At 26.6% G+C, this 24,611-nt stretch overlaps 1 protein-coding gene across 2 annotated transcripts in view; it reads left to right on the top strand.

Moving 5' to 3' along the window:
- Positions 1 to 24,043, top strand: part of LOC107453508 (lysosomal Pro-X carboxypeptidase) — a 36,699-nt gene extending 12,656 nt beyond the window's left edge. For both annotated transcript variants that reach the window (XM_071188434.1, XM_016070376.4), the window contains exons 5-9: positions 8,769 to 8,926; positions 12,073 to 12,242; positions 15,124 to 15,288; positions 17,042 to 17,229; positions 22,785 to 24,043. In XM_071188434.1, coding sequence (XP_071044535.1) covers positions 8,769 to 8,926; positions 12,073 to 12,242; positions 15,124 to 15,288; positions 17,042 to 17,229; positions 22,785 to 22,977 — 874 coding nt within the window. In that variant the 3' untranslated portion in view covers positions 22,978 to 24,043. The remainder of the gene's footprint in view (positions 1 to 8,768; positions 8,927 to 12,072; positions 12,243 to 15,123; positions 15,289 to 17,041; positions 17,230 to 22,784) is intronic.
- Positions 24,044 to 24,611: the final 568 nt, after the last annotated feature.

The following is a 24,611-nucleotide window of genomic DNA, read 5'->3' as shown; positions in this document are numbered from 1 at the left end:
AACATAATAAAAATGTCATGCAGAAAATTCCATACAGTTAGTTCAATAAAATTTCTTTTGTAACAAATTCTAATATATATTTGTTGCTAATCGAGTAGGTTCAAAATTGATTACTGACTGAAATGCGTGATTCAGAATTTGTGGTATGTTATAATGGCATATTAAAATAGAGATAATTTTATCAAGAATTTATCGTATAAATATTGAGATTTAAAAAACCATGTGGAGATCTGTAACAAAGGCTCTGAAAATAGCGCAATACCACAAATCACGTGGATTTATTCAATGTTAATTGAAATTTACGTTAATTATCATCTATTTGTCATTTTTTATTGAATAAAGATTTTATGATGTTTGTTTACCTTAAAGACCTATTATCCAGAAATATCTATTTTCCGGACTTGCTGAAGTCCCGGCAACTTCGGATATGGGACTTTCCATTGTATTTAAATTTTTTTATTAGTATTAAATTAAAACTAATTAAAATATTTAATACAGTGGACACCGATATTAACAACCCCTGTAGTCCACACAAAAATGGGTGTTATAATGTGAATTTGCTATATTGTGAAGTCACAAAACTGGAGCAAATGTTTACTTTTATTTCATAAATATTGGACTTATTTTGAGAAAAGCATGCTATACATTAAAAAGAATTATGAATCTGATAGAACAATTGACATTTACATAGTTTTTTTTTAAATATCATTAACACTTAACATACCATAACTGGTCAAAAGACCATTTATCGTATGTTGTTTTGTAAAGTGTTGGTATGTTTAGTGTTCAAGTGCAAATATTAATATAATTCATTAAAGGTTAAAAATGCATTCCATTTTCTTAAAATGACATATTTTAATATTACACATAATTTTTAAAAAGTGCTTTTGCTATATTTTCAATTTTCTTTCACAGGAACGATGATGTGAAATTAGTACACTTTATTCTCCTGTCTTTAGAATTACATCAGAAATTTTAATTATTATAAACAACGCGCTTTATAGTATTTTCAATATTTTAAGCAATTTGTGGTTTTGATGTAATTCTTCGATCCACTTCCTACAAAATTTTCTGTTTTAAGCATATAGCGTTAATATGCTTACGAACAGCCAATTTTGCAAAAATCATTATATGTGCAAAGAATTTTTAAGTCTGAGCAAAAATGAAATCCAGAAGGATGTGAATACCACTTGTTTTAACTTTAAAATAAGCCACCTCTTACAGCATTTCACAAAAAGAGAAACTACAATTTTCAGACAAGAAAAATCTGATTGATAAATTTAATGAACCCTTTGAAAAGAAATTTACTTATGTAATTAATACATGCAGGAAACCCAAAAGTAGTTCCACCACAAAGATGCCATTATACACTTCGAACTTTCAATAATGGAAAATAATCAATATTTCAAAATCTTTTTGACTATTGAATATGCATAGAATTATAGTCACTCTAAGTTAAGGTCTTATCACTCTTTCTTCATTCTTGGAGATTTATGTTTATGGAGTGCATTTACCAAAAGCCAATAGTGTTGTGAATAATTCCTTTCATACTTTTGTTACCCATTGACTTACTGTCAACTGAAAAATGCTAATTTTCGATGCACTATAATGTGTAACATCTGTTTTTTTGGAGTGATTTTTTTTAGGAATTAAACAAATAAAACAAAATTTATGTCGTTATAGTGGAATAAACGATTCACTTTAGACATTCTTATGAGTGTTAAAATGACATGGTGTCTATGGATCAGCAAACAGAACTTCACGTATTGTTTATTATCATGGAAGGTTCACAGTAAAAGGGATCTTTCTAGAAAGTGTAGATTGTATATAGAAGATAATGAATTCTAATATTCAAAGTTGTTTTTAAATATATTAAAGTATTGGAAAAATGCTTATTCATATTTCTTTATTGAGCTAAACTAAAGTTAGCTTTTAAATTTTGCCCATTTTATTGACTATTACTATAGAATGCTTTGCAGTTGAAAGTTTTTCCATGTGCTTAATGTTTTGAAAACAAAAAGTAACACTTTAAGATGAAAAATATGCATTGTTTTTAGAATTTAAATTTTTAATAGAATAAAATATCTTATATTAATAAACTTTAGAATAAGTTTATCTATAGCAATTGCTTGCAAATTGTGTAAATTTGTAAGTTTACTTAACATATTATTCAAAATGGGATACAGAGTTAGCCTATGCTTTGATAATAACAACACCAATGAAATTAAATAAATTGAAACACTCACAATTTTCAATATCTTTTTCATTTTTATGGACTTTCAAAAAGTAAGAAAAAATTGAAATATATATTTATTTATTTGTTCTTGTATTGAGGAAGAGGCTTGTCATGTTGTTCCATATTTCTGTCAAATATACCTCTTGCTACAAATAAAACATATGTCTATATTCTTTATTTTTCACACCTTTTAGAGATTTGTTGAGTTTTAAAATAAAAGTATTTTTGGTACTTGGCTGAACTTGAATGTGTTTTAATTTAATAGTTGTATTTCATGTTTTTAAAAAATAATTTTTGTCACTCAAAGAGTTAAATTGAAATTGAGATTAATATTTGAGAATAATTAATTATTCTTAATTAAATTGAAGCAATTGTAGTTTAAAACAAGAATTTTTAAAATAATTTATTATTTAAAATTTTAGTGTAGCTCTTCAAACAGCTAAAAAATTGATAAAATTTTACTAACATGAACTGAAACTTTAAATAATATTAAACAAAATTTCTATAAGAACTTAGTAATGCTGTTATGGAAATTTTCTAATTATTCTAAATTATTAACAATTTCTGCGATTTAGTTTAATGAGGGTTTTTTTTCTAACTATGTTGAGTATATATGGAACAACAGAAATATGGAACAACATGAGTTTATTGTTATTTATTAAGTGTTATGTATATATATAAACAAATACTTAAAAAATATTAAATATAAGTAATCTATCATTAACACACATGCATTGAAACAGTTAACAAAAAATTTAGCAAATACAACAATGTAAAAAAAAAATTGCCAAACTTCCTCAACAATGTGTGGCAGTACATACTTGTTTCCAAGAGTATAGGGTTTCATATATGTAATACTGGGAATAGCAGCATATGTAAGTCATGTCGCATTTCCCTCTACCATACACTTTTACAGAAAAGAGAACATTAAGCATGCTAAAAATTGTATTTAAACACAAATAATTTAATTCATTTTCATTCACAGAGATGCTTTACTCATATGATAAAACAAGGACCCCAAATGAGAACTTAAAGTCTCTATACTATTACTTCTATATATTAAAGAATTTCAAAGTCCACAATTGATGTTGAAAGCAATGACATATTCACATATATGCATATATTAAAGAATGACATATTCTTTTGTTAAGTTTGTACCAGAGACCCTTTTTTTCTCCTTAAAGCGTTATTTAACCTGCCAACAAAACCAAAATTAATTTGCAGTGATAACAGCTCTAATTTTACCTATTATTTTTTTCATTAACCCTTTCGCGACGCAAAGCGCGAAAGCGCGCTTANAAAATAAAATCGCATAAAACCAATCGCACAAAAACAGAATCGCATAAAAAAGGACCGCACAAAAACAGGTCTCACTGTATATGTATAAACAAATTCTTAAAAAAATATTAAGTATAAGTAATCTATCATTGACGTACATGCATTGAAACAGTTAACAAAAAACTTAGCAAATACAACAAATTAACAATACAATGTAAAAAAAAAAATATGTAAACAAAAATTGCCAAACTTCCTCAACAACATGTGGCAGTACATACTTGATTCCAAGAGTATAGGGTTTCATATATGTAATACTGGGAACAGCAGCATACCATGTTACATTTCCCCGGACCCTACACTTTTACAGAAAAGAGAACATTAAACGTACTAAATTTTTTTATTTAAACACAAATATTTTAATTCATTTTCAATCACAGAGATGCTTTACTCATAGGATAAAACAAGGACCCCAAATGAGAACTTAAATTCTCTATACTATTACTTCTATATATTAAAGAATTTCAAAGTCCGCAATTGATGTTAAAAGCAATGACATATTTACATATGACACATATATACATATATTACAGAATGACATATTCTTTTGTTAAGTTTGTACTGGAGACCCTTTTTTTTCTCTTTAAAGTGTTATTTAACTTGCCAACAAAACCAAAATGAATTTGTAGTGATAGCAGCTCTAATTTTACCTATTATTTTTTTCATTAAGGAAAATTACTCATCCAGGAACATAAACCATAACTTTTTAAATGAATGCCTGGTCTGTGATATTTGCCATATTTGAATCTCTGGTGGTTAAAATAGAAATATATGCTACTAAAGACTGGAAAATTAGATTATTTTTTTAAAAAAAGTTTGAATTTTAAAGATAAAAAAGAATAATTCTTTGTCTTAATTTCAGGATGGCATTATTATTGAGCATTTCCAGAATGCTGCACTGACATGCTTCAGAGCCACTATGTTCTTGACATTAACTAATTTTTTTACATAATCACTTTGCTGTGAATGAATTCAAAACCAAAAGTTTATTTTAAAGTTCTTTCTTCAGAAATATAAGTTCTTTTAGAAATATTTATGTTTTGCTACTTAAAATTTCATTGTTTTTCTTAAAATTCATTGTTTTTCTTAAAATTTCAAATATATCATACTTTGTAGATAACCTCGGTTGATTTACTCTTTAGTACCATTAGTTGTGTGTTTACAGTGTAAACTCTTTCAAGAAACCTATTTTTTTATTATTTTTAATTTTTCCTAAAGAAACCAAATTCAATGTGATAAAATTTAAATGCTTAGGTAATTACCAGGGTTGTATAGAATCAAAGGCTTTCTACTCTTTCAGATATTCAACCATTAACTTTCTTCTTGACAGGGTAGCATAGTTGACAAATAAAAATTTCAAAACATAATATTTATGTTACACAAAAACACTTTATTACATTAACAGCATGACACTGTTCGAAAAATGAACTGAGAATTTTTAAAAAAAAAGTTAAAATTAAAAAGTGCATGTTCATGAAAGGTAGAGATGATTTTTTATGAATCAGTGTAACAACAGATTTGGAAACAGCTGAACTTAAAATTTATTTTAAGTCCTTGAATATTTCCTTCAAAACATCAAGAGTTCCTGTGCACGTTCCTTATACAGATCTAATAATTAGAGAACTCTCTCACATACTATATTTTAAAGTAAACAAAGTAACATAGTACCTTCTTTAAGGAACAAATCCAAAAGACCAATCAGTTGTCTATTTAAGAGAAAACTCTGTAGGTGCTAGTATGTTTAACGTATCTACCTCTTACTAAAGTATACTCTATAAGACACAATTATAAAAGGTTAAAAAAAGATAAAGAAACATGAAATAAATATTAAAGTACTCTTTGTTTCTATCATAGCACTTTCTATAAAGGATATTATATATGAGGGATACTTTCTATAAGGGATAAAGTCCCTTAGAATAGTAGCCTTAATGTATTTATCTCTTAATAAGGTAAACTCTATTTAAGGGACACACTAGTTCAAGTTTTAAAATTAAGATAAAGGTGAAGAAATACAAAATAAATATTAAAATACTCTTTGTTCATATTTTTATATTTCTCTCTTTTTGCATTAAAATTTTTTTCACATTCTCTCATTTTACATTCACAAAATTGTTGTGAGTGAAGGGTAAGAGAGGAGGCCTTATCACCCATGAATTGTTTTGGTGGTATTGGTATTGTTGGAAAATGTATAGAACAAAAATTTCAATCATTTTTAGTTCTTGCACAGGCTCTGAAGTTGTTTGCTTCTGGAAAAGTGTAGTTTTATGCTTGTATGTTATTTATTTATCGTGGCTTCAAACAGGAAAAGATTTAAAAATTTAGCAGAAATTAAAATGCTTAGTTTGTGAGATTTAAGGCAAAAACTGGGACTAAGTAAAAATGAATAAAGTAATATGATGAAAAGACAGAGAAGAAATGATAAGTACAATGGATTACTAATTCAAATAAAGATTTAAAAACTTTCAAATTTAGAATAACTGAAACAGAAAATATTCTGAAAAGTGGAGTATCAATACTTGAAGAGGCAAAAAAAAGTTTTAGAAAGTTAGAAGCTACAAGTCAAAACATCAAATAATTGAACAAATTTAAACAATGGCATAAAATTTTTTATTAAGACTATTTGTGGCATAGAAAAATCAGTAGATATTCATCATGTAGAAGACCGCATAAAAAATTATATGAAGTCTGAGAATCAAGAATTTCCAATTAGATTAATTTTTGTTTTAATTTTTATATTATCTCTGAGTACATCTGATGTCTAGTCCTGAGAGGGTCCCTTAGTAGAAGGTACTACTGTAATCTGAAAACAAAATTTTATTTTTTCTAATCATTTTTAATTTTTTAAAATTATTTCTAATGACAATTACCCTTTATGAACTGGTATCTATTTAATTCTCAGTCTTGATGACTTTAAGTTGCTGAGTCATTTATTTTACTTAAAATATGCATTTTTAGCTCATTGTTTTAAACAATACATTTAAAATATTTAGCTGTGGTAAAAATAACCAAATACAATATGTTTTATAGCTTCTAAATATGAATAAATTCTAGGCAAATATAAAATTTGTAATTATTAATTCTTTTCTGTGAAAAATAAATTGTTAAAATTATTTTTTATGCTGTAATTAAGATGTAAAATTATAATTCATTTTCAATCTGTACAGTATTGGATATTTCTCCTCTTTTTTTCTTTATTTTTCAATAGTTTATATATTTATAAGAAAAGTAAAAATAAATCAGTTTTATTTACCTGTTCCATACTCTAGAAAATTTTGTATTGTTTAAATTCTCATTGCTTGTCCTATCGATTGTATTCTTGTTTAACTTAGTTAGAAAGCTAAAGATTGTTAAACTGAAGTGCGTATGAATATGTATTATATTTCCTCTTCATCTTTATCACGATAATAACACTGTAGATTTTTAGTAATAATAGATTTTTAATAATAATTTTTTTCTTTATGTGAAAAATTAATTATAAATTTTAAATTAATGTTTTTGGCATAAAGCCATTAATCTTTTTATAGTTAAATTTACACATTAGTGCTACAGATTAATTATTGAAAAATTTTCAGTCCTTTTTCATTCTTCTTAAATTTCTTTGTAAGTTCTTTTTAAATTTATGAATGACTGTTGAAAAGTCTCGCTCACTATGTAAGTTATTTTCAGTTTTATTATCTAAGACGCACAATAAAATCAAATGAAGAAATGTTAAATAGGTCTCAACTAATTCTTACAAGTTGAACAGATTAATATTGATATTTTTTTATAGAATTAAAATATTTTGTTCTAACTGTTTTATAATTTTTCTTATTTGTATTTATGAATAGAAAAGAATTTCTTAAATAAAGCTTTTAAATTAATGTAGATAAATCAAGCATTGGGTGAAAAAAAAACTAAAAAACCTTAGCTGTTATACAGTTATATTTTATCCAATTTAAAATGCTTAATCAGTTAGTTTTTAAATATATTATAATTTGCCCAATTTTTAAATTATGCGAAGGAAAACAAGCAATCACTGCATCATGCAATAAAAAAACTTTACCGTTTTTCAAAATGGAATACATTTGTATCAAAGCATTATATGTTCATAGGCTGTTAATGTTTTGTAAAAGAACCAAGAGTTGATTATCTTAACATTTACAAGTCATGAATTGGTATGTTTTTTTAGGCTCTAGCATTTTAACACATCAATCACCCTACATCTGTTTTATACTGCAATTTAGCTCACAATATGCACACCAAAACAAATAAGAAAGCATAATGTGAAATATTTTTTGAATTATTTATTTTACTCCAACTTATAATGAATACTATTATTTTCTTTTCAGATAAGTAGGATATGGAAGTTTTTAAGCATCAATAAAAAATCTTAAATGATGTTCTAAAATGCTCATGTTGTATATTTTTAATATAAGAAATAGTATCATAAAATTTGCATTGAAAAACCCCATTGTTTTTCTAACAATTTTACCATTTTCTTCTTATATACAATACTCATGTTTTTAAATAAGTTTTTTATTACTGTTCACTCATTATACTCTAAACTTTTACGCTGCTGAGATATGTAAAGCTCTTCTGTTTAAAAGTTGGCAATATTTCTACTAACGGAATATTTTTTTGGTTAGCCTTCTCTTTAAATTTTTTTTAAAAAGATTTGCTTAATTTTATATCCTTGTTAATTTTTTGTTTTGAAAATGCAGTTGACTCTGTTTCTTTCAAAATCAACTGTTGGCTTTGAAAGGACTGTGAAACAAAATAGTGCAGGAAGGAAATTAAAAATTGTTAATAACTTCAATTGCTGTATTCTAATTACTTTTTAAAACATTAATTGCAGTAGTTGCATCTGTATAAGAAGGTAGCAATGACTCATTTAATGCTTCATTATCTACATCACTTCTTCATTTTCATTTATTATATAAACTTCGTAAATTTTATCTATATCTTTAAAATCAGTTTTTAAAATGTATTTAGCTCAGTTAAAGAATCCTCTGATTAGACATCTTCTCCGCCTTTCTTATTAATCTTTATGTTTTGATGGATAATTTTTATCAGTTAATGTATCTTTTTTTTTTTAATAAATATCAAACATTTTTCTTATTATGAATATGGATTTCAATGCATATTATGATGAACAAGTGGTAGTATGAATTTCATGAAATGATGCATTTTATTGTATTGAAATCAATATTTTTTATAGGGCAATTGCATCAAGTGCTCCAGTATGGCAATTTACAGGCTTAACACCTTGCGAAAAATATAACGAAATAATAACAAAGGATTTTGCTGAAGCTGGAGAAAATTGTGATAAGATGATTCGTCGATCCTGGGATGTGATTAAAAATTTTGGAAAAACAGGTTATTTTTTCATTTATAGGATTTAAAATCTATATATATTTTCTTTAAATAATGTCAACTTAGTTTTTTTTACATCCTTATCAATAATTTTATATGTAGTTTTACATTTTATACAATAGAGTGTGTTGTCATTTAAGTGTTATTGTCCCTATTGGTTGTTAATATTACAATAATAATTTTGCTTGTTAAATTTTTAAAATAATAATAAATAAATCACAACTAATAACGGAGAATTAGCTAAATAAAAGTCCTTATAATTTAAAATAATTTATCAAAATAAAAGTAAATTAAACAGCATGTAATATGAAACTGTCAATTATGGGTGTGATAATGTTTTAGCCATGTTAATTAATATTCTGAGAATTAGTGCATAGCTTTAAAAAGGTTTTACTCTGAATGCTTTGGTCTTTATTTGCTACTCATTTATTTGACATTATTATCAAATGTGCAGAAATGCCAAAAATTATGCCTTATGTTATGTTATAGAAGATACTTAAATAACAGAACATCTTGCATTGTTCTTTATTTTATTATCAAATCTAATCTTCTAAAAAATGAATTTAATATTTGTTGGTAAAATATTGAATATGTGTTTAGAATTTGCTAATTAAATTGAAAAAATTTTTTCTTTCAAAACCAATCGTGGTGTATATTATTAAACTTCCTATCCTTGCCACTGAATGTATTAAGATTTGAAATACATTTCTATTTTACCTTAATATTTTTTTTAGTTAGAGTAAATATTTTCAACACATTGCGAATCTAGTCAAGTCTTTGGGAAAGGACATGTAACTTTTCATTGAGCTACCAACCATCTCTGTGGTAAATTATTGGTTACTGAAAATATTGCTACAATAAAACCTCAATTAACCCAAGTTTCTGTTAACTGAGCTGATGACGAAGTCTGTTTTTTTTTTTTCTGAATGAGACCTGTGAAGACCACACTTTTTGGTTCACTGTCAGTCTCTACTGACCCTGAAAACACTCAACTTCCAAGAAATATTGCACCTTGAGATGTCAACATTGAGGAAAAATGTTTTTGTTTCCAGTGGCCATGTGATTCTATTGAACACTGGGTGCAATGCGTTATTGAACAATTACATTTCCCCTTCTTGACTGGCGACAATGGGAGGGCTAGAGACTCTCACAATAGAAAATTGGGTTTTAGGACATTCTTCTGTTTGCCTTTTCTTTCGCGAATCCCAGTTTTGTTCCTGCTTTGAGAGAAAATAAACAACTGTACTATACATTTTATAATCTCCATTGGGGTGGGAAGAAAAACTTGGTGTGCTGCCATGAGCGTTTAGAAAAGAGAGTTTGTGGAGGTAATATTATAAAATGGTAGATATTTGCTTTAATCATTTCATGTCTGACCATGGCGCTCGTTTATTTTCAGAAAGTTGTTGTTTTGATGTGTAAAAGGTTATTAAAAGAGTTAATAATAGTGAAAGTTTGAAAAAAATTGCTCTGGAATTCGAAGTTAGTGAAACCATAGTAGACAATTGGAGATGTAACAAAGCTCAAATATAGGCTTTTTGTTCAAAGATAGATTCGTCAAAGGCCTTAGAAGTACTAATGACATTAAAAAATAGCCAAAACTTGATGAAGTAGTCTATCTTTGGTTCAAGCAACAACGCAAGCAGGGCATTCCTATTTCTAGGATCATTCTAAAAGTGAAAGCTCTTATTCTCAGCCTAAAACTAAAGAAAAATGAAAGTTTTTCTACAAGTCAATGTTGGTTAGATAAATTTAAAAAAAAAGATGTGAAATTCGAAAACTGATGATTGCAGGAGAAAAATTGTCTGCCAATAAAGATTCTCCTAAAGACTTAGTTGAAAGTTTTTAAGCAATGATCGGAAAAATTTTTTGTCATTAGATCAAATTTATAATGCTGATAAAACTGGCTTGTTTTGCAGAATGATGACCCCAAAACTTTGACATATAAAGAAGTAAGCACCCCATGTTATAAGAAAAGGAAAGACCGGGTGTCACTTCTTGTTTGCACAAATGCAAGTCCAACTGATAAGTTTACGCTGCTTCTCATCGCCAAACCAAAGAAATTGAGAGAATTTAAAAACATCAATGTTAATTCCTTGCCCATGAAGTACAGAAATCAGAGGTCTGCTTAGGGGAACTGAGAAATTTTTGAAAAATGGTTTCATTTTTTAATTCATTTGAAATGCAATTCTATAGCAATATTTGGTACAGCACTCCATAAAATAACTGCTGAAAAGAGGAGAGGGGATGAATTCCAGTAGACGGAAAAGCCACCAGCAGGCAGAGTGCTTTTTGAGATTATGAATGACATTGAAGGGTATGAAGAAGTTTTGGAAGAGGACATTTTCCAGTGGCTGGACGTTGAAAACCAACAACCAAGTTTTCAAGTTCTTTAATGATGAGGAAATCATACAATCCGTTGATCCCTCATCGAGCATTAATGACATTTGAGGATTCAAGGACTATAAGTCATACTAAAGATGTTCAAGCTTTAACAACTGCCTTAAAATATTTGGAGCGAAGAAACGATGTTATGCCAATAGATCTTCTGTTGTTCAAAAATTGGTGTGATCGGGCAGCCACTAATAGACAATGTGAACTTTTGCAACGAATAGTAACAGAATATTTTAAGAAATAGTACTGTAAAGTTAGCAAATTAATGTATATTAAATTAAAAAAGTACAATAATTTTTTGAGATTAGTGTTATTTCTGAAAATGCCTCTTTTAATTTAGTATAATTAAAAAAAATTCTATTTGCTTTTTAAAATTTAAAACTAGTTGTTGATTTTTTTAAAAAATTTGTTGAGCTGTGAAACATAACTTTATATATGTTTATTCTTATCATTTAAAAAATGATCTGTTGTTTTTTATTTCAAAAGATGTTAAATTTGCGAGCAAGGCAAGTTTTTATACGCAGTGTCTATTAACCTAGATTTCCGATATCCGAGGTACTAGTGGTCTTAAGTAGCTCAGATAATCGAGGTTCTACTGTACTTACTATATATGTTTACTTACTAAACAAAAAAAAATGTAGCATATTAGTTATGTTTCTTATGCACTAACTCTTAGCAGTATTATATTTTTAGCCCTTTAGCTCATTAATATTAGCACTTCTGTATTTTAAGGTTTTGTTTGTTATATTTTTCAGCCTCTGGAGCTAAATTTTTGTCTGATACCTTTAAGTTATGCCAACCTATTACTGCACCAAATGTTACTGATTTAATTCAGTGGCTGTATGATACATGGTCTTATATGGCTATGACAGATTATCCATATCCTACAGATTTCTTGGTTCCGTTGCCAGCCAATCCTATAAAAGTGAGTATATTTTTGTTTTGTTAATCTTTAATTGAATAAGTTACTGTTGATTATGTATTATTTTCTGTAATTTAAAAAATGAGGTAAAATTTATTTCATCTTGTTTTCTGGTAGTTTATTCTTTTAAAATTATAATGCTATGTCTCAAACTGTTTCTTCATAGGTTAATGGGTGCGAAATGAAACAGAGCCATCTCCAATAATTATCCCAAATCTCAGAGTTTCTCTTATGCAATTTTTTTATTAATCCTTAAAAAAGGTTTTCTTTATTTATTGAAAGGGTCTTGTTTTCTAATTTAGATATATTTTAACAAAATAATTTTATGATTATTATTTTCTTTAAGAAAAGAAATTTAAAATTACTGTATAAGGAAAAGTTATAGAAAAATCTATAATATATATTTAGTTTTAACAAAAGCGGTAGTGATATTTAAATCATGATTGAGGGTTGCAGTAGAATGCAACCAAATTATGTGCAATTCATAAGTGAGCTTACTAGTTAGTGTAATTTATAAAGTAATAAAACCTTTCTTACAATATTTATTTTTCTTCAACATAGTGTGACAATTTTTTGGGTATCACAATCTTCAATCTACATAAAATTTATAAAAGAAAGACTGATTCTTTAGCATGCTTTGAATTTGAAATTTTCTTTCTGATTTGAAGTACAAATGTATTAAAAAATAATGTTCCAAGCATTTAATATTTTGAACCTATGATTGTTTTTATACTAGTGATGTTGTTACTTCAAACTCATTACAGGGTAAAATCTGGTTGTTCTGCATAGTTCATCGGTTTTTCTATCTATTTAAACAATTATTTATATTTACCACATAAACAATGTTTGACATTAAAGTTTTACACAAATTAAATATAAAGAAATTATTAAAATCTCACAGGAATCGATCATTAGTTTTTTAAATTATTTTTTAAATTAGTGGTTAAATGTTCTGATGATATTTGATTTAAATAAAATACTCACAATATGAGTACTTAATATCTTTTATTAAAATTTAAATAATTTGCTTGAAAACCTTTAATTGTACTTTTCTAGTCACAATTTTTAGGAAACTAGATAACTTTTGACCAAAATGCTCTATTTTATTAGGCCCATAATTTATAGATTCTCATTTTAAGAAATTTACTAGTTATGTTTTAAAATTTTTATGATTTATTCGAAAAAGTCATTTAAAATTTCTCATAATTAATAAGCTTCAAATTATTCCAAGCTGTACAATTCAAAGCAGTTCTCAATTGTGCACAAAACTGCTTTATTTTATTAGGCCCATAATATATTGATTCTCATTTTAAGAAATTTACGTGCCATGCTTTAAAAAATTTTTGATTTATACTCAAAAATCATGTTTAATTTTTCTTACTATAAGCTTCAAACTATTTTAAGTTATGCAATTCAAAACTGTTCTCAATTGTGCACAAAACTGCTATATTTTATTGGGCTCATAATATGCAGATTCTCATTTTGAGAAATTTACAGGTTTATGCTTTAAGCAATTATTGATTTATACTCAAAAATCATGTTTAATTTTTCTTATTATAAGCTTCAAACTATGTTAAGTTATGCAATTCAAAACTGTTCTCAATTGTGCACAAAACTGCTATATTTTATTGGGCTCATAATATACAGATTCTCATTTTAAGAAATTTACAAGTTATGCTTTAAGAAATTATTGATTTATACTCAAAAATCATGTTTAATTTTTCTTACCTTAAGCTTCTAACTATCTTTAGCTATGCAATTCAAATTTGTTCTCAATTGTGCACAAAATTGTATGCTATAAATAATAACAACTGCATGTTAAGTAAAAACTACGATTTTAGCACACGTCTATATATTTTAAGATTCAAGCAAACATCTCATTATTAAGGAAAGCACTTGAAATAAGTTTATACTAGAAACCTCTGCCGCCTGCTCACTGATCCCGGGAACTGCTTTCTCTGTTCTCTTCAGATTACTTCCTTCTAGATTTGTACACTTTTTTGAAGACTAAATTTTAGAATAAATAGTTCATGAAAGCTTTCTCTGTAAAAAATTTTAAATATATAAAAAGTAACAAATAATTATTAAAAATTATTTTTTTAGCAATTATCTTTGGATAAACAAATTTTATAATTGTGTGCAAAAATTTTTCGCCTCACTTGAAAAGATCTTGAAATATAATGAATGAAATTTACAACAAAAAAAACATTAAATTATTATTAATGATTCTAAATTTTGGACTGTTCTTCTGATCAGGTTCTTCTATTCGGATCAGATTTTTCAGATTCCGGTTATTCCCTCTACTTTGAGGGAGGGTCAGAAATCAATCTGTCGAAAACGGGTATCTTTTCATATCTTGAAAGTATCCCTTTGCTAATTAATTAGTATATTTGAGGTCAGCCCCTTAAACCCTTAAGATTGAGTCCTAGAATGTGAAGATCCAATCATTAAGTAAAAAGTTATTCTGAGTGTTCCGTTTTTTTGTGTACTATGCATACACAATAGTAAATTTTAAATCAGTTAGGATACAGTTAGAATTTTACTAAATTAAATTATGAATTAAAGGATATCACTTAAGAAAGATACAGCTTAGATCTTCATTTATGGTAAATGAAAAGGCATGTCTAAACAGAAATAATTTTATGTTGATATTGTTTTCTTTAGTAGATTTTATTTAGAAGTCTTTTTCATTAGATGTTTTGTGTTTCATGCGTATGACTTCCCACTTGCATGATTTTTTAGTTCTTTATTGCCAATGTGAAAAAGAAATAGTATAATTTTTTAGCTACATACGTCTAAGCATTTCATATAATATAGATATTTTTATACATTTGTTGCAGTATATATTTTAATACATTTTACTAAAATTACAATACAATTTCAGAAAGCTTGTCAATACTTGAAAAATGTATCTGAAAGTGACCAACAACTTATGTTTGACATCTTTAAAGCTGCATCAATATTTCAAAACTATACTGGAGATAAGACATGTTTTGATACTAAACAATCAGGAGGTTCATCTCTTGGTGTTGAAGGTTGGGGCTATCAAGTATGCTGATATTACTACTTTTTCAATTAACTAAAATAGCTTAGCTATAGAAATATATGAGTAGCAACATAGTTTTTTATGTTTTATTTACAATAATTTATTTGCTTTTAGCAGCTTTTACTGATTAATTATTGTAGTGTTAAGGTGATTACATAGTCTCCAAGTTAAAATTGCCTTTGACTGCAATTTTCCTTCGTAGTTTCCTCAAGTATCAGACACAAGCAAAAACTTAACAATTAATTGTGGTTTAGTCATCTTAGAATAATTCTTGAAAACGTGTTCTTAAATCAAGGAATATTTTGCTGATGGAGCACGAACATGTTATAATCAATCCTTAGACTGTGTTGCCATCTAAGTCATCTGTTTCTCACAACTAGATTTTTTTTTGTTGGTCTTTCTGAAAAAAAGAGTTCACATTAACAATCCTTAAACAACTGAACAGTTTCAACTTGACTTTACAGGCAGTCGAAACATAGAATGAAATTTTATTAAAAATATTGAGTAAAGAATGTTAGCAAAAATAATACATCATGGTGCGTAGCATTCTTAAAAAGTGCTTAAAGGTACTTATTTTCGATTTTCGTTTTTTAAAAGTCCTTAAAGGTGCTTTTTTTTATTGGGTGTTTTTAAAAAGTGCTTAATTTTGACTTTTCAAAAATGAGAATTTTTTCTTTACCATGTCGATTTTTGTCACATATTATGCAAAAGCATGCTTTTCATATTGTTCTGTTCAACGTTTTCACAATTCATTTGACCACAATCCATTTGGGCTTACATTCGGTCCGCAGCGTAAAAGCGGCAATCATGTTACATGTTTGATGAAATACTTGCGGGTCTAAGTGTGCGTCTACTGAGCTGGGTTTGGTGAGATTATTATACTCCCGTGTGCAACTCTGATGCATTTTGCAAGATATTCTTAATTTCAGGCTTCATTTTCCAGTCTCTGATATCGAACCGAAAACTCTCTTGATCATTTTATAATGGCTAGTATAATCAAGAAAAGAATTTTTTGCCAGAAACTAGTTATTTCATCATGATCATGTAAAGTCTTTGAAAATTATCTTGCATTTTGTTAATGTATGTAGTACTTAAAAAGTACTTAATAGGTGCTTACTTTTTGTTGAAAGATTTGGCTACTCACCCTGATTGAGATTGAAATTTTAATTTAGAGTCTGACTATGTCCTGGTTTTATCTGGCAGTGCCATTTAACAAAACAAAAGCGTAGTATATTTTAAATATGATGTAAAACCTGTTTTAAAAATTTAAAGCACTAGTTAAAAGGATGTGTAATCAGATGTTGCACTTACCAATCACATACATTCATGCCATTAGAAGTGACAGAATTAAGTTGGTGGAGTAAAATTCATAACTTTTATAATCAAGATTTTCAAAAAATTAGTGTTGTCAGACAACCTACACTGCCTTTCATTAATCTCCAATTCATGGAGATCGTCCACAAAACCTGTTTCATGCGATTTCTTTTAAATAGCTTTATTTTAATCAAGAAGAGCAGATTCTTTGTTTTATCCATTTACCTTATTTTGTAACACCCACCCCTACAGAATATCATTTTTCATTTATAATTATTTACAACGTTTGCATTAAAAATAGCACCATTATTATAACTTCTCCCTGTTTAAAGTTTTGTAATGTTTTTATTCATAAATTAAATCAGAAAGTTTATCTTGGATTTTTTTTTATCTGTGCATTTGTTGGCATTTAGATTAGTTGTGTTTATTATACTTTTTTTAGGCCTGCACTGAAATGGTTATGCCAATGTGTCAAAATGGAAAGACCGACATGTTCGATCCTGCACCTTGGAATTTTACAGCCTATTCTGAGTATTGTTGGAACACATATAAAGTGAAACCTGATCCAGATAAGGCAATAATAATGTATGGAGGAAAAAACATCACTGACTCAAGCAACATAATTTTTACGTAAGTAGTAGTTTATGAATTTGAAATATTTAAACCTTTTATTCTTATTTATTTAATATTTACAGCTATTTTTAATAAATATATTGTGTTTTTACTGAAATAATACAAAATCATTATTCAAACATTCAAAAAATGAAATTCAAACTATGTGTATTTAAGAAAGAGCTTGTAAAAACTGTTCATGGATAGCCAAAAAATATTTTGTTTATAAAAATATTACTAATGTAATAGGTAAGAATCAGATTTTTTGGTTAAAGAACAGTTATTTAGCAGTAATTTTAATTGCAGTATTTCATTTTTATCTTTAATGACTGCTCTAAAACACTTTATGATATTGAATATGTTTTATTGGTTTCATAATTTTTACAATTGTAATTCAAAGCATCTGTTAATTTAGTTGAATTATTTTGTTTAGGATTACTTTTTTGGAAAAAGATCTGATTAGAATTTATTATATTGCTATTAGTAGTAATAAATTTAAGACTTGGAAAATCAAAACAATTAATAAAATACAATTTCTTATTTTTTTTTATTAAGAGCCAACAAACCTGTAAATGAATACTCTTTAAATAAATTTTATTGTTAAAAACTCATTACACTTCAATAACATAATCACATAATAGTCTTGTAATAAACTACAATTTCTTAAATACCATTCTTCTAGTCTCTAAAATCATTTTTGCCAAAACAGAAACATGGCTACAATAAATGTGAAAATAGTAATTTCATGCCCGAAAATTTTATATAGTGAAAAGGTTAAGAAATTTGGTCTCAATGAAAGAAAAGGCAATGTACTGTAATAAAGTGAACTTAAAATGATATTTAAAATGATATTAAAGTGATATTTAAATTGTTTTTGTATAAAATTATAAAAAATTTATTTATACAATAATAATGCATAAATATCTATTAACAAAATAATTTCAGACACTCCTAAAATTTTTAATTATACTGTCTATTATTAAACACACTAATAATTTTAGCATGCTAAATTTTTCAAAACACCTGATATTGATATTTCAATTCAGAACTAAAACTTACACACACAAAAAAAAAATCTGATATAATTTGAAATTTTATAGTAATTGTTCTTTGACAATACAGTGATAATAGTTTTAACCAATCGCAAAACAGAATATAAATTGGTTAGTTATCTAGCACCTACAACTTTAACAATTTTTTTAAACAATTTAAATTTCTTACTTATATCTAAAATTGCAAACGTTTAGTTTTTTCCCCAGCAAATCTGTCTACTATTTCTTAGTAATTAATGTAAATATTGCAGGGATTTCTCATAAGAGCTAAACCAATTAACCTTTCTTGGTTTGTCTAGTTTCGTAATTATGTTTTTTATCTCCCCAAAATGGAAAATGTTTCTCAAATTTATATTAAGAGAATCAGAAAAATATAAAGAATAATAAATGGGAGGGTAAAAGAACATTACAAAGGTGTCGCTTTACTAATGAATAATGAATAATTATTTTCTCTGGCCTCCAACTTTTTTCAAGGGTTACAGCCAGTATTTTGCTACAATAGTGAAAAAGTCAATTTATCTCATATCTATGTAAATTTTGAACACAACTTTGAAAAAAAGCAGGAATTCTCTTGTCTTCCATTACTACTTTCAATTTACCATATTGTTAATAGGAAGTAGAAAAGAATCAAATAGCAGGTTGTCAATTTTTATGCTTGCTAAATATTTAAAGTCAACAATGCCAGTGTGTTTCCATTTTACTACACAAAAGGATCACACATCTTATCTTCTATATAGAATAGATGTGTCTCTTCCTTAAGAAAACTTAATAGAATAAAATAACTCGTGATTTTCACTTAACTGTCCTTATTTTTACTATTAAAGGATAAACTTTTTATTTAGAAAAAATAAAAAATGACGTCTTGTAATTATTTAAACTGTTAACATAAAGAGGTAGCAAAACAAATAATTAAAAATGCTTCTTATATTTAGAATCTTATTAAATCAAGAATGCTCTATAAGCAGGAAACATTATTAATTATCAAACATTTATTTGACAACACTGAAAGCAGATGGCTTATTACAGAAAGTAGGTGTGTTAGTTATGGAAATGCAAAACACTGATGCTATACATATTCTTATCAAAAATTTCAATGATTACTGTTAACTTTCTGTCCTAATAAAATCATAATGCAGTTATAGTGAACCTTCAAGGGACTTAAATTTCGGTTCACTGGGAGTTCACTATATTCGTACTGCAAACAATTTAAAGTAATTTTTCCGAACTGCTCCCTTTTATTACACATTATTAAATAAATGACCAATAAAAAGAAATACAAAAATGATTAAAAAACAATATGTAGTAACAAAAAAAGGGGTTAAGTTTTATTTTTTATTATTAAAAATTTAGGGGTAGGAAACTGAGATCGAAGAAGCAAACAAAAAAAAAGCTTATGGCTACATTTCACTCAGTAGATGGTTTTAAAAATCTGTATATGTATTTTATATGGAAATTTTAAAATTACCAAAAAATGAAAAGTTTATCCGGGAAATCACTATAACAGGGTTTGACTGTATAATTATTTAATATTAAATTTTTATATAGAAAGAAAGTCAAACCTCAATATTTTTCTCATAAAAAATAATGAATTAAAAAACCATTATGTACTTACTGTCACTTTTTAAATTCTGTTTATGCATTTAGAATGCAGGAAAAGAATTTTGAAAGTATGTTTTATCAAGTTAAAAGTAAATATGAGCCTATTCTTTCCCAGGCTATAATTTAAATATTTCATTGTGTAAGTTATCTATTCTGTATTTATGTACAGTGCTCTATAAAAATTTCCACCCTGAATAATTTTTGATCTAATGATTGGATCTTCACGTTCTGGGAATCAATCTTAATGGCTTGAGGGAGTGACCTCAAATACACTAATCAATTAGTGCAGAGGATGTTTTAAGTTACAAAATCAGACAATGCAGATGGTAGCCGCAAGCAGGGAAATATGGTTCAAAAAATAGGACAAGAGTGCAATCCAAAGTTTGGACCCCTTAATGTTAATTTTACTTTTTGCGTATTTCGCCATAATTCAAGAAATTTTTGAGCAAATTGAAAAAATTCTGCGCTCAATTATGAAATTTGTTTATCAAAAAATAATTCCATGCAAAAAATAAATTTCAGCAAATATTTATTATTTCTTATTAATTTATTTAATAATAGTAAAATAAAAATTTGAATTGTAAGATATGCAATTTTTTACATAATTTTAAAGTAAGTAATTTTATATGGCAAAATACAAAATGTGAATGAAATCAGTCGAATAGTTAGTGAGAAATAGATTTCTAAAGAAGTCGATTAATTAAAATTCGATTTCACGCGAACTATTCAATCTGTTTTGCTCAAATTTTGTGTTTTGCTAAGTAAATTTACGTACTTTAAAATTATGTAAAAAACTGTGCCTTACAATTCAAAATTTTTTGTATTATTATTAAATAAAATAATAAAAAATAATAAATATTTATTAAACTTTATTTTTGCATGGAATCATCTTTAGCTAAATGAATTTCTAAAATTGTGTGCAAAAATTTTTCAATTCGCTTACATAACTGTCAACTGTTACTAGACTTCGCCAGTTTCTCCTGTCCTGCTGGCGTAATAATAATTGTACATTTTAGAAAATTCCCTAAATTGAGTGAGTATGTTTCCTAAAAAAATCCCTACTGAAATAGAGTTTTTACACTGTTAGTTGTGTGTTTAATATTTAAATAAGTATAACTAATACTTAAGGAAGTGAGGCCTCATTTATAGAAATGAGCTTAAAGCATTTTTTTCCCTCTGAAATTTTGCTTTTTTTTTAATTCTGACCTCCCTGTTTTAAATTAATTAAAAATCTTTGAACCATCTTTAATGAATTAAATGTCTATTACTATTTATAATTACCAGTAAACATAATAAGAAATATTCTGATTTCAAGTTCATTCATAGTCAATCACAAATGGAATATATTTTAGATTTTTTATAGTTATTGGTGTGATAAAGTTTTTGTATTCTATTGAATTTAAAATTCTTTGTGTGTAAAATATTTAATGTATTATGCAACAGTTATCATAAAATTTATATTGTTTTGTGAAATATACTGGATTTTTTCCTATCCGTGTTAGCAGCTATGCATTTAAAAACTTCTTGAAATATGTCTAAATGTACAAAAAGTAACATTAAGGAGTCCAAACTTTAGATTGGTCACCCAAACTATGGGCACCTTAGATTCCTATTCCTAGATTACAGCTGCCCCCTATATTTTGGGGGTCAGAGAAAAGGTATGTTTATTCATTAAAAGTGAATTTTTCTGTCTGATTTTGGAACTTAAAATGTCATCTGCACTAATTAATTATCATATTTCAGGTCACCCTTTCCAAACATTAAGATTGAGACCTAAAATGTGAAGATCCCATTATTTGATCAAAAGTTATTCGGGGTATATGAAGTTGATAGAATGTATTAAATTACTCAATTTTTTTTTTATTAATTTTTTTCATAAAAACTTTGCATAAAATGCTGTTTTTAAACTCTATTGTAATCATGCTATAAAGAAAGATATGAACAATGTTACTATTTTATATAGTTTTCTTGTATAGTATCAAAGATAATAAGAAAATTCAGAGAGAAATTAATTTGAAGTTACAAAATCGAAATAAAAGCTATTACTTATGCCAATACTTATACAAGAACTAACTCATTACTTAATAAATTAAATATAAAATTTATAAAACAGTTGTCAGGCCAATAGTAACTTATGCTACTACTGACTGGACTTTGACAAATAAAGATGGGAAAAAATACTAAGAAAATTTTTTGATAAATTCAAATAGTTAATTTACAGTGAACATTAGTGAACTTTATCGTCTAATGAAAGAATAAAAAAATAATTTGATTCAGATAAACACGATGCTTGGCATGGCTATGCCATATAAAAATAATGAATGAAAAATTGAATTGGAAACTAAAGAACTCAAGAACTAGAGGAAAACTCATAATAAGGTGATCAGAAAATGTAATAAAAGATCTAACTATATAATGAAAAGCACATTAAGGCTCACAATGAGCTGTGGCACCATAAAAGAAGGGATGATTTTCTAATAATTATTGAATCATCCTCAATAACCATGAATATAAATTCTGTGTTTTTTTTTAAGATAAAAGCTGTTTTTGAAAATTGGAAAGTATCGCTAAAATAATAATTGTAAGAAGGTATTTCAATGCAATATTTTCAAATTCCACTAGAGGAACATTATTTCCCATATTTGCAAATTTGTTTTATTAATTTATCAATTTAAGCATGAACAGGAAGTAAATTTAGTGAACATACTACATAAATCTTAATATTTGATTGTACATATATAAATGTAATAAAAAAATTTCCTAGTTACCTTAAACTAATATAAGTTAACCTAATATTATCAATTAGCATTATTTTCCTATTACTTATTAACATTAATATATCACCAATTAACCTAATATATTACCTATTAACCTAATATTTTTCCACCATGCTGATTGTTTTTTATTTTGTACTTCACTTAGGAATGGTGACTTAGACCCTTGGCATGGCGGTGGTGTTCTCAAATCATTATCTGATACTTTAATTGCAATTTTCATGGATAATGCAGCACACCATTTAGACTTACGAACCTCAAATTCTGCCGATCCTTTATCTGTTAAAAAGGCTCGCGATACCATTAGAAGTTGGATATCCAAGTGGAGTTTTGAAGGATGAAAATTCTAAAAAAAAACAACCTATTTTGACGTGGCATGGCGAAGTATTTGTGTTGATTATGAATTTAAAAATGTTGACAATGAAATAAGTTGTCTCAATTAAAGTAAGGCAAGTTCGTTTCCATTTTCCACAATGTGTTAAATTATTTTTAATTATGTTAAAGTAATGTTTGTCATGTTTTGTCACAGATTTTATTCTTATATTTTAAATTATCTGTTTATTTTCAGTTGTTAACACAAATAGCGTGTTGTTTTCCAAAAATTAATCTTATGATAGTTGATATTTTCTTTCTGACAAACTGAGAACTAAATTTTTTTACCTTTTTTTGTTTGTTTTTATTTATTTATTATTTCAAAAGTATGTTCATTTCTTTTGTAATAATGAGATAACTTTATAAACAGACTATTAACTGGTGCATATTCTAAAGAAGTTAATTTATTTGTTCTCTATTGTATAATTTTTTTTAACATTTCCATTTGAACAAGGCACAAAATTGGTATGTAACTTTAGAAACCTTTGTACAATAAAGTTAACAATGCTACATCTTTGTTTTAACTGTGATTGAGAATTACGTTAATAAGTTTAAGTTTTTTTTTTCATTATTAATGTTTTAGAATTTACTTGTTTTATTTGACGTTATATATATGTTCTGAAAAAATATTCATAACATTAACTGCAGCTTTAAAATATTCTTGAAGGAAAGGAGAAAACACGTATGTTTTTCTTGACAATACAAATATCATTTATATAATTTTTGTATTGATTTACTAAAATGTAAGAACTTGTTTTTAATTATCAGTTTTTACTTATTTTCATAGTGGAGGTTCACATTTTAAAATGTCTGTTAATTATCTACATATGTTATTAATTGTTATAAATCAAATATTATAGCATTGTTGACCATTGTGTTTATTACCTACATATCATAATTTTTACACATTTTAAGATTCTATTTAAAATTACCCATGGGGCAGCTTTAAAATTGTTATACATAATTAATATACATATAATGTATATCAGATTTATTTTATGAAAATGTTTTAAATAAAGCAACTATTTTTTGAAATGACATTTTCTTTTATTCTTATTATCTTAATATTTTGTTTTAGATCGATTATTTAATGTATTAGCATAAATTATCAGGAAAGTTGATGAATAACTGTATGACTTTTTTTATTTGGTAAAGCATGTTTTTCTACTTAATTGTTTTGAATCAATCGTCCTAGGTCTGCACAGACATTGCTCTGTTAATTTCTTTAAAAATGCCTCATATAACTGCTGTGCAACATGAAACATGACCTGGAAATTTAAAAATTTCATTACATTATAAGGGAATTTATAAGCAGTCCAGTTTAGACACGTGAAAGTAGACTTCATTAGATATTTTTATATTTTTTAGAAAAGTGAAAAATTATTTCAAGGCTTGCTATATAATTAAGCAGCTGCTTTTTACGCATGCATATTTTTTGTAGAGAAATTGTGAGAGATTATTTACATTTTTACTTCAAGATCCTTTAAACTTTTTATTTAGCTATTTTGAACATTCGTTTTTAGAACTTTACTATAGATGTGTAACCATTGGAGTTTTTATGCACAACAAGAGTAATAACTTGAAGTTCAATGTATAAGGAATT

Source organism: Parasteatoda tepidariorum, chromosome X2, assembly GCF_043381705.1.
Source record: "Parasteatoda tepidariorum isolate YZ-2023 chromosome X2, CAS_Ptep_4.0, whole genome shotgun sequence".
Lineage (NCBI taxonomy): Eukaryota > Metazoa > Arthropoda > Arachnida > Araneae > Theridiidae > Parasteatoda > Parasteatoda tepidariorum.
Note: the sequence above shows the minus strand (reverse complement) of the source record. Positions and strands in the feature narration are given on the sequence as shown.